The sequence below is a fragment of the Quercus robur genome, chromosome 6, assembly GCF_932294415.1.
Source record: "Quercus robur chromosome 6, dhQueRobu3.1, whole genome shotgun sequence".
Lineage (NCBI taxonomy): Eukaryota > Viridiplantae > Streptophyta > Magnoliopsida > Fagales > Fagaceae > Quercus > Quercus robur.
Window position 1 is genome coordinate 12435041 of NC_065539.1, and position 12163 is coordinate 12447203.

At 34.2% G+C, this 12163-nt stretch overlaps 2 protein-coding genes across 2 annotated transcripts in view; both read left to right on the forward strand.

The window, feature by feature from the left end:
• The first annotated feature begins 3213 nt into the window (after nucleotides 1–3213).
• LOC126689860 (uncharacterized acetyltransferase At3g50280-like) lies at nucleotides 3214–4730 on the forward strand. The gene has a single exon (XM_050385028.1). The coding sequence runs from the start codon at nucleotides 3214–3216 to the stop codon at nucleotides 4561–4563; it is 1350 nt and encodes a 449-aa protein (XP_050240985.1). The 3' UTR covers nucleotides 4564–4730.
• A 1979-nt stretch (nucleotides 4731–6709) lies between these two features.
• The window catches only part of LOC126732797 (protein IN CHLOROPLAST ATPASE BIOGENESIS, chloroplastic), a 34601-nt gene continuing 29147 nt past the window's right edge, over nucleotides 6710–12163 (forward strand). Inside the window, exon 1 of the mRNA XM_050435823.1 lies at nucleotides 6710–6864. The gene's annotated coding sequence lies outside the window, so the exon portion shown is untranslated. The remainder of the gene's footprint in view (nucleotides 6865–12163) is intronic.

Here is a 12163-nt window from a genome sequence, read left to right on the forward strand (position 1 = left end):
GTTAAAGTAAAAACACTCACATGAAAATTGAATTAACTTTGACAACAAGAGAGAAGCAAGCGAAGTCATGTAGATTTCACATCATCTTAAATATACATTGTTTTTACATCACAATTAATTTTTCGTCTCCATTCTTTGTGGAGTGATGTTCATTATCATGGTTTTGGATGTTCAAATCTTGGTCTCATGGCTACCTGTGGGATCTACACATACTAGAAAAAATCAATGATAGTGCTTTACTTTTATATATATATATATATATATATATATAAAACAGATCTTTCAAAAAGCAAATAAGATTTTTGTTAAAATTAATCTGTTAGTTCTCATGGAAGATATACCATTGATTCTAATGACCATAATATGCATATAAATTAGATCAAAGTTAGCAAAAATAACTTAAAACAAAAGGCAATCTACACACAAAACATATTCAATTTGATGAAAAAAAATAAAGAAGGGAATTTTATGAAAAAACAAAAAGAAGAAGGCAAATACATACTTGCAAGTTTCATAGGTAAGGTAAGTATGAGAAGAAAAAATACATCAAGAAACCATAAGTTAGGAAAAGGGGAAAAATACACCAAAACCATATATATACCCCCACTTTTATACTTTTTTAGATAATTTAAATTTGTGAAGAAGTTGATAACTTAATATGAACAAAAAAAACAAAAAGGATTTTACGTAATCAAGAAGTTTACATTAATTACATATTAGTTTTTATTTTTATTTTTTATTTTATCAAAAAAAAAGTTAACGTTATTATATATATATATATATATATATTTTAGTTTACGTTAAAGTTAACACATATTAACTATATTTTTTTTAATACTTTATCTAAAAAAAGCTTTTTTTTAGAAGAAAAAAAATACTTTCAAATTTGTTACTTTATTATTAGGAAATATATATGGTGTGGGATAAATGTTTATCCCAAATATATATATATATACACACACACATACACTCACTAACATAAGCTAAGAGTAAAATTGTTACTTTATAAAATTTAAAAAAAAAAAAAAAAAAAAGGAAGAAGAAGCTAATATAAACACTTATTGTTACTTTATCCAAAGAAGTTAATAAGATTAAAAAAAAATAAAAAAAAATAAAAAATAAAAACCTTCTTGTTTTTACCTAAAAACTTACTGCAATTTAGTGGAACTACTTGGTGCAATCAATTACACATATATTTTTACAAATTTCTGCAATTTGGTGAAGCTACTTAGCGTAACCATGACTTCTAAGCCCAACTTTTATTATATAGTATATGATATATATATATATATATATATGAGATAGGTTCAAGTTATACTTGGTGTAACTTTAAAGAGTTACGCCTTTTTTAAATCATTGGATTTAAATAGATCCAACGGTTAAAAAAATATCCTCATTAATGCTAATATTCTCTTTCTTTTTATTTGCATGTCTCTCTCTTTTTAAACCATGGCTTCTTTTTCTCTCTTACGTTAACGTTACACCTGCATGTCTCTTTCTTTTTATCTTTGCACGTTTCTCTCTCTATCTCCTCCACGGCTTTTCCACCTCCACGGCCAGGTTGCCGCAATAACAAAAAAAAAAAAAAAAAGAGCACTGAACATGTTTTCCAGTTGAACTGAAGCAATGATTATTATTGAGATTTTTTTTTCTTTTCATTGTTTAATATGTTCTCTAGTTATGCTGGAATGATTTGAATCCCAATAATCGTCACAGAAAGATGGCCCTCGAATTTTTTCAAAGAACTTAACATAAAATAAAAAATAAACTATATAATCACATTAAAGTTATTACAGTCTCCAGATTAAAATTTTTCTATATAGTCTCCAAATGAAAATTTTGTATGCTCTATTTCTTTAATTAACCACAACACTTTCCTTCATCAATATCTTTTGTCTCTTGTGACATTTTCTTTTTATGATATCTTCGGCCAACCATGTCACTCTCTTATGGTCATCAGAGTTGTTGTCGTCAATCCACTATTCGTCGTTGTCCATTGTTATTGTCGATGTTTGTCTTACATGCATGTGCAATCCTTGAGTCACCGTTCTTCTGTTGGTATCCTCTAGTCTCTGTTATTGTCAATGTTTGTCTTACATGCATATGCAATCCTTGAGTCACCGTTCTTCTGTTGGTATCCTCTAGTCACTAGTGCATTGTCCTCCAACCACAATATATAGTCATCTTTTGGCCCCCATCCATCATTAATTAATAGTTGTCATTTACTATGATCCTGGGCATTTCAATTCATGTCAAGTTCAATCCATTCTACATCTAATTTGGTCATTTATGGCTCGTGGTTAATTTCTTCTGCAGGAACTTTCATTCCAAACTCGTGACATCTTCAAACTTTCATCTTGAATTTGAGAGGGGATATTCAAATATATTAGGATGTTGTTATAACTATGTAGACCATAGCTTTGTAGAATCCTATGAGCTATTAGGACAATTGAGCTCAAAACCAGCACACACTTGTTCATAAATAATAAAAAAAAGAAAAAAGAAAAAAAAGCACACAACCTATTGTTTGTGAGATTAAAGCGTGAACCCATGTCTCATATGAGATTACACTAGGTGAGATTAAAGTGTAGTAGAGATTAAAGCATAGTTGAGTTTAATTTACATATAAAAAAAAAAAAAAAAAAAAAAAAAAAAAAGCACACAACCATATGAGATTAATGAAACTAATACTTGTTTGTAGTGGGTTCTTGTTGAAAAAACAACCTTCATGATCATGAGAAAAGATCTAGAGTGTTCATGTTGATGAGGCAAGGAGCATGCTGGTGAGATTGGAATTAAGAGAAAGGCAATGAAATTGATTTGGAGAAAAGCGATGGAGGAGAAAGAGAGAGTAGAGAAAAACGTGATTATGGAGGAGAGAGAGAGAGAGAAACATAGACTTTCTTTTTTTGGGTTTAGAGATAAGTATAAAATGTATAAAATAAAGGATAATAAATGAGATCAATTAGAATATTATCATTAACGAGGGTTTTTTTTTTTAACCGTTAGATTTACTTAAATCTAAATAAATCTAACGGTTTAAAAAATGTGTAACTCGATGTAACTTGAACCCATCTCTTTCTATATATATATATATATATATATATATATATATATATATATATATATAACAGCTTACTACATTACTCCGTAGCACTTCTCTTACATATAAGCTCATGCTTGTGCACGGAGAAAGCAGTTGCATAAACTAACATGGCAGGCATTCGACTCATCTCAACGAGTACTGTCAAAGCCGCGAGTCACAAGCCGGAGCACCCAACTCAGAGAATTGAGTTAACTCCATGGGATCTCCAGCTCCTTCTAGTAGACCCCATCCAAAAAGGACTCCTTTTCCACAACCCCAAAACCTCACAAGCCAAAGAGGCAGAGTCAGAGTCAGGATCAGAAATCACTCTCTTAGTCCATCACCTTAGAACCACCTTATCTCGCACGTTAGACTTCTTCACACCCTTTGCTGGTCGCCTTGCCACCATTGAAAACAAGGATAACAACACCATATCCTATTTCATTGACTGCAACAACGCTGGAGCACAGTTTGTGCACGCTGTAGCCAATGGTGTTAGCGTTGCTGACATCCTTGAGCCTGTTTACGTTCCCCTACAACTTGTCAACTCGTTTTTCCCACTCAATGGTGTGCGCAACTATGAAGGCATTTCTAAGCCCTTGCTTGGAGTGCAAATCACTGAGCTTGTTGATGGCATCTTCATCGGGTGCACCATTAACCACACAGTTGTTGATGGCACGTCGTTTTGGCATTTTTTCAACTCTTGGTCTGAAATCTCTCGGGGTTTTGATCAAATATCCAAACCTCCGGTCCTTCAACGTTTTTTCCTTGATGGGATTGATTGTCCAATCAAAATTCCTTACGGGAAAAAACTCTCTGATAGTGACAGTTTGATCACTCCCCCAACATTGAAAGAAAGAGTTTTCCATTTCACAAAAGAAAACGTTGCAAGATTGAAAGCAAAGGCCAATTCAGAGATTGGCACCAACCGGATATCCTCTCTACAAGCACTCTTAGCTCATTTCTGGCGGTCTGTAATTCGTAGCCAAAATCTTGACCCAAATCAACGAGTCCTTTACCGGTTGCTAATAGGAGCTAGACCAAGATTGCACCCACCATTGCCTGACGAATACCTTGGAAATGCAGTGCAGGCAGGGACTGTGGCAATCAAAGCAGGTGATCTACTCAAACGTGGACTTGGCTTTGCAGCTTGGGAAATGAACAAGATGGTTGCTACGCACACAGAAGAGAAACTTAGGAGCTTTTTGGAGTCATGGGTAGAAAAGCCTGAGATACTCACAGAGAGTAGCATGGCCAGCACTGCTTTGGTTACGAGCAGCTCGCCGAGGTTCAATGTGTATGGCAACGACTTTGGATGGGGAAGACCAGTAGCTGTGCGAAGCGGTGGTGGGAACAAAACTCATGGAAAGATCACAGTTTTTCCTGGGGTGGCACATGGTAGCATTGACATTGAAGCTTGTCTTTCGCCGGAGATATTGAAGGCTATAGGAAATGATTCAGAGTTCATCGATGTTTAATTAGTTTCAAGCAAAAACAGTAACAATAATCATCATGGGATTTCTATTTTGCGTGTTTTTCTTTCTATCATAAAATTGATTTGTCAATTGAAGATTGTCATGTATTTTTACAACACTTTTTCATCTATACATACTTTCACAACACTCAAACAACGTTAATAAAACAACATTACCAAATGGGCCTGACTCTTACAACACATTTATTCTTGACAAATGTTTGCATCAATCATCTGAATTGGTATGCAATATGCAAATAAATGAATAAAAGTACATTCTTACTTATAGTAGATGTTTTTCTTGATTACATTTTTTTTTTTTAAGGATTGTTATGTCATTTGTGGGTTAACTAATTCAAACCAAATTCTTCCAATATCTCTATTAACCATCTCTTCACAATATCCAACTAGGAATTTACTATTGATCAATTGTCATCAATATCGATATTCTACTCTACTATAAATTTATTACAAAATTTTTATAAACTTATGCAGTAATGAATGTGGTAAATAAATGTTTAATTTATTTTTTGGTAATTTAAAATACATCCATTTGTAAGTTTTATATAACAAATTTTTAATAAGTCTAACATCACTATTGATCTAAAGATTAAATTTTATGCAACTTTCACTTAACAAAAAAAGATAAAACAAAAAGTTTTTGGTAGCAAGACAAAAATTCTTATAATTGTTGAAATATAATGATATGATTAGTGTTAACAAAAGCGATGTACTTAATGAATTTATGTAAAAATATATATATATATATATATATTTTTTTTAGATCAAGTAAGAGTAAAAATAATGTTACTCGAATCACAAATTACTACGTGTTCAATTAGGAAAAAATTTAATAAAAAAGCTTATTTGTGTGCGTTTATGAAACAAAAAATGCTAGGATCAAAGTTTTTGACACAACTTACCCATATGACAAGTTGTGAGAAATGGAATAAAATGCGCAAAGTTAAGAAAAAGATTATAAAAAAGCAAATCAATTTGTGCACGTATATGAAAACAATCCGGTCTAACTAGGCCTAACTCATGGCTGCTAATGTCCTAATCAGGCCTAACTGACACAATGTCATCATCTTCTCCTGCTCTTCAGTAACAAGAAGTAAACACTCCACCTAATCCTTTTGGACTTTGAGCCGTACTTATATCCCTACAAACGCTATAGGCCTAACTAGACCTACTTAATCAGCAGTTTAAGTGGGCCTTCAAATATATTTAGGATAAATTTCTTCATTGAATTATTGGGTAATGTTCAATCTCTTAGGCCCAATCTAACCCAAAACAAAAAATTGAAAAAGAAAAAAAGAGATAGAAAGAAAAGGACGAACGAGCCAATAACATGAGGCGGTATATGCTGTTTCCATTGCATGTATCTTCCTCCTCCCATGCGAGGGAAAAGATACATGCAATGGAAATAGCATGTATTTTCTCCGATAGCAGAGACTTGTAGTTGTATTAAGGGGGGCTTCTTTTTTTTAAGCCAAATATTAAGTTTTTGTGAAAAATATTTTTTGAACAAAGTTTGACTACAACCTTAGTTTTAGCCTAAAGTTACAAATTCCTTTAAGATAATTAACATTGTTACGTATTTGAAAGTTTAACATTTAGATTACATGTTCTTTGTGCTCATAACACACGTGTTGTAATTGATTAATAACATAGTTATTGATCTTTGATTTTCTCAAAATTTTGCAAGCATGAAGGATATAAAAAGAAAATGAAATTCAATTTTGAATTTATCAAAATTCACATCTAATAAAAAAATATTAAGTGAAGTTTTAGTTTTAGGCTACAACTAAATTTGTAACCAAGCCTTGTCTAAAAATATTTTTCACAAAAACTTAATATTTGGCACACAAAAAAACCCTTAGTACAACTACACCTATTTATTTAGGAGAAATGCTAATGCCACAAAAAGTTTCATAACTTTTATTACAACTTACCGCATAGCGGGTTATGGCAAAAATTGTGAAAACTTTTTGTGGTTTATTTAATAGTGTAAGTAGGCCTTCAAACTTGGGTACCTCACATTTTCAACCATGAGCAATGTCTTAGGCCCAATCTGACCCCAATCAAAAAGAGATTGAAGGAAATGGACGAACTTGAGCCAATAGCAGAGAGAATTGTAGTAGAGAGCATTTCATTTCATTTGTAGTGTGCGTGTAAGCTCAAAGAAGAAAATGAAGGTGGGGTGGAGTGGTGTATGGCGGGCCACGTGGCACCGCTCTGCCCACTCTACTTCTTGGTCAAGGCAGGGCTCGCCTTCGCTGCTATTCTTCCTCTCCAACTCCAGGTATGTACCATGTGCAGTTTGACTGTGAAATGTGAATTCGTTCATTATTATTTGGAAAAAAGAAAAAAGAAAAAGAAAAAAAGAAGTGCTTGCTTCAAAATTTGATATTTGTTGGCATTTGGGTATTTCATTCAGACCATATAACGTTCATAAAGGATGTGGCAGCGACTCAGCCTCCGCAGCATTTGTGTCACTTGTTAAGAATGCTTAAGACCAAAGGTGGGTCATTTTTTGTTCCATGTTTTTTTTTTCTTGTTCCTAGATTTTTCAGAACTTGGTATTATCGTTTGCTTTGTTGTCACTTGGGTTTTTTGATGTCTTTGGCTATGTGCGTGTGTTTGTGTGCTCTATATGTTAATTTCAATAAAATGTACTTAGAAATTATGCGTGCAAAATGTTTTAGAGTACTGAGTTGAGTGCTTTGTAATTGAAGTGCAGAGCCTTTCAAGTGAGAATTTATGGTTATGATTGAATGCGCCATATTGGGTCCTTGATTTTTGTATTCCCCTGTTCAGAAAGCTATTCAGAAGGCAAATGCCTGATATTATTTTAGGTTCTGAGATTTATCTAATTCCCATAGTTTGCATTTGGATTTTGAGGATTTAAAATCAATGGATTTGAAGAACAATTGTTAGTATAAATTGCTTCATATGAATTTAACAACACATAATAATGTGAGCTTTAGAGATTTTGTTAAAAGAAAAACACTTAGTAATATTATTGATTTAAAATGACTTCTTACACCTAGTTGTTTCAAATTCACATATTAATAAATCTCCAAATCCCATCATAGAATTCATCTATTATAAAACTTCTATCATTTCATACTTTATTCAAGTAATTTAAACTCAATATTGAAATCCAAAGCCTTCTCTTTAAATTCCTTTATCCAAATAACACATTAAGTCATTTAAACTAAAAATTGAAATCCAATTTTTTTTCATGTCTATCCAAACGAACCAATATTGCTTTCCTTTTCCCTGTGCGTTTATTATTTTATCGATTTCTGCCATGTTTAGTGGTACAGCTTTTGCTTGTCTTAAAAACCATGTGGAAAGGATTGGTTTAGACCCCAATTCGATTAGGCAGAATATTAATTAATTATTTACCAATTAATTATATGATCACAAGTTTAACAATTTAATCACAACCACAGCAAGTACCAAATCTGTAAATAAAGTAATAAATGACAGATGCCATGCAGATTCGGTCACGAAGTGAAAACCAATGGAGAGCAACTCCAAAGGAAAAAACAATCCAAGGGGGACACTCCTCAAATACCCTAGACACTACAACCAATAGATGAACTTACTGACGCTACCCACACCGGTTTTGGAATGTCTGAACTCTTCATACATGGAATCTTTGACGAATGACCTGTCCATAATTGACCAGAATTTCTGACTGATTCCAAGGACCCCAACAGCTATTCCATCCCCGTTGTCCATTGAGCCCGCTCTGAATAATCCCCCCTTTGCCGGATTATTACCGATGTAATCATAAAAAGCCAATTTTTCAGGAATTTTAGACCAAGCCTCTGATAAACTTTGATTTTCGGCTATCCCAGCGTTAACTCTTCGATATATTTCTTGCTGGAAGTATCCCTGATACCATTGATAACGCCTTGAAGGTTTGAATACTTCAGTGACACACTGGGATGTTGGTTCTGTGACTTCAATTTTGATCACAAATATGGCAGCAACACCATTGTTAAAATCAGCTTTCTGAATTTATGGGTTATACAATTAAGGCTTAGAATATCTCTCTTTAAGGTGCACGGCTATAGCCTCCAAAACCCTTATGAACTTGCCTTTTACATGTTATGCAAGTAGAGTACAAAAACCAAGGCAGCCGACTTCAGAAATTAAAACACATTAGAGTCTGCGATTTCTGATCGATCAAGTGGAGATTGAGAGCTGTTGAAAATCTTCTTTTGATCAATTGAGAAGCAATCAAATGTCTGTCAAAACTTGGATTTCAATTGATCGAATGGCAGTTGAAATACTGACAGAACGTCCTCTTTGAGCTGCATCTTCACACTTTGAGCTTGAACATTGTATAACACAATCATTGATTATTACATTGTCATGGAATTTGCCAATCTAATACCTAAGACTATGTAGCAAGAGGCTTTTCATGTCTTTGAGTTTTCACTGTCCTTGATATTCCAGTCATGAACTTCAGTTATCAATAGTCCTAGCATCCAGGGAGATAACAAATCTGGATTCAGCATAGATATATTCTCTTTTTACAGTGCACAAATACCATGCATTGACCAACATTTGTCCCACATGTTCTATACCTCCTTTTTTTTTCAACTGGTAAGTGCTTCTTGTTCAGTTTTCTCATAACTAATAGAATCCTAATGTGATCTATCACGTTTCTTGCTTTGTAATAGGTGAATCCATTTTATCTCCTGGGGCCAAGCAAGGGTTAATCCCTCTTGCCATTCCATTGTCAAAAAACAGCTCTGGTATGGCTAAGGCATTGCATTTGCATATGTTTGGCGTTGGATATTCCTGAGAAATATTGGACCAAAAATATAAATACCCAAAAGAAGAAACATTTCCAGCAGAACATCAACAATGTGTTTAGCATTTAATACCTGGCTGAGAGTAACATCACCAGCCATTTAATACTCAATCCCAGCAACCAGCTACTATACCCAAAATAGCAAGATATCCTTAAAAGAGATCTTATCAATTTTAGCTAAATCCATGAAATAAATGCTGAATATTCTCTCTAGTAGTTTGACATCATCCAGCTGACCTCATCTACTTCAACCCCAAGCAGCAGCTATCCTATGACAACTACGACAGCTTTTTCAGAACTGATGGAACAGCTAACCTAACGGCCTTAACATTATAGATTTTCCCTATTTGGCTAAAAACCAAAACTAATCAAAGAAACTATCATTTTCTTGCTAAAATCCTTTTCTTTTTTGCTGGTCTTTCCTCTAGCTGCTATTACTCAAAACAACAAAAACTCCTTAAAGCTGAACATACCATTTTGGCCAAATCCTAGGATGGATTTTTTGATGATTTATTATTGATTGGGATAGATTTTAGCTAAGATTCTTTACTAAATACTCCCTTAAACTCAACTATAAATAGAGCCCTTCACCAACATACCAAAGCACACCAATAAAGAAGAACAACTCTCTTGTAAACTTCTCTATTTTCTCTCCCTCTAATTATCTTCTTAAACTCTTAATGAAGTTCTGAGCTTCTGAGTTTTTAGTTTCCAAATTAGGAACTAAACTCTTCAGGCCTTAACTTATAATTGCCCTCATAAGCCCTTATCCATCCTCCCGCAGAAAATCCCAGCAACATTGTTAAACACACTACAACACCATTACTCTTCTTATACTCATTCTCTCATTCTCCATATTTAGAAAATATATCTATCTTGCTTCTCATATCTCCAAATATCTAAACACATCTTCATACTCTTCTCTTACAAAATCTTTCCTCTTGGAAAGCAATCTCTACAACTTCTCCAACAACTATAATCTCATATCTTTACTATCTTTAACCTCCATATCTCGCATACTTCCATGTATCTTACAAATTATAAATATTACATCTCACAAAACATTTATATCTTTTACCATCTCCATACTTCTCAAGAGATATTAAACACTCATATTAAAAGCCCTTCTCATAGAAGACATAAACTTCCAATACTAAAGCCCTTCTCCTAGAATGTACAAATACTTCTTTCCAAAGCCCTTCACATGGAAGGCACAAACCTATCTTACAAAAACCTTTCCCATGGAAGGCAATACTATTCATAGCTTCACAATAACTAAAAGAGTATTATCAAGGGGAAATTCATTTAAGTGCATGATAAAGGGGACAAACTTAACCAACCTCTACACACAGCTGGACATACTTTCTCTCCCCCCAGTTGCACCCATTTTTTCCATTCAATCTTGAAGTTATCAAGGCAAACTGTCTCTCCACCGCTGGAGTCATCCTACTGGACTGCTATAAACTCATTGATGCTACACAGCTGGGGTTACAAATCATACAAAGATAAGTCACTATGTTTTCATATCTTTAAATCTACATTATTGAATACATGATTTCTTCCCTTTTAAATACGTATTAATTTATTTCAACTACTATTACCACTATTAATCACTATTATACTAAACACATATTATTTATTTATTCAATCATTATCATGATTCTTAGGCTTTGGGCTTTACCTATTTTGTAGACCTAAAAATACGCCGGTAGCTATTGGACTACATGGCCCAATGTTGAGTTCCGGATGCAACTCCCCAAACATATTCGAGTTTAGCAAAGTCACCCCTCCAACGAACAAAACGTGGCTGCACACCGAAAAATGGCCCCCCAAAACTCATCAAACCAAAAATGCTAGCTTGTAAAGTCATAAAATTGAAGGAGTGTCGTGTTTGACGAAAAAATCCACAAGCACCTAAATTCCTAACGAATCTTCCTCAAAAACTTGGATTTTAGTGTGAACCCCTCCTCTTATGAGAAAGGGAAAGGGCATTGATTGATGAGTTTTATACTCTTAGAATTTTCCATTATTAAGTCAGATAATGATGGATTCATCAGGAGAAAAAAAAAATATGATAACGGGCTGAAAATTCACGCATGGAGTAACAAGTGTTGAATTGTTAACTATGTGCCGATTGGCTCTTGTTTGAGGCTTTGAGTCCCAATTCACCTTCAAAGATTTTCCTTCTTGGTTTTGGGTTCAATTTGTTTTTGGGACCTAATTTTTAGCCGTTTTAAGGTTAAATAACATTGGTGGATATTTCAATTAAAATAATAATTTCTAAGATAATAATTTTTTTTTTAAAAATCCAATCATCTATTTAAATACTAATCTTATTGTGGGGACCAGCCCAGAATAATAGGTTAACTAGGCCCTGGGCCCGTTTGAGGACCAATCCGTCCGAGGAGACATCGTGGCCCAGAATCCTTATTTTAGGTCCACTGGGGCAAAGAGAATATGTCTGAGGAGGAATTCCTCCTCGGACGCTGCAAAATCCAGATCAAAGGTGCGCCTCAGCCACTGTAGCCCATTCCCCGAATACGCAAAAAGGAAGGAGACCCAAAATATCTCAGCAAAGGCTGCCACCACCACATTAAATGTATCACAACTACTCTCCTGGCCGCATTAATGAGGAGAAGACCCCTGAACAGTGCTACATTGGCCACTGCAACTCACAAAGAACTGATAAGGGTGTCTGATGGGACAGATGCTCAAGTAGGGGTTTGGATGATCAACAAGTGTAAAGCCCAGATGATAGGAGAGAGCC

Coding starts and splice junctions, on each gene's coding strand:
- LOC126689860 (XM_050385028.1), top strand. CDS start 3,214: ATGGCAGGCATTCGACTCATCTCAACGAGTACTGTCAAAGCCGCGAGT.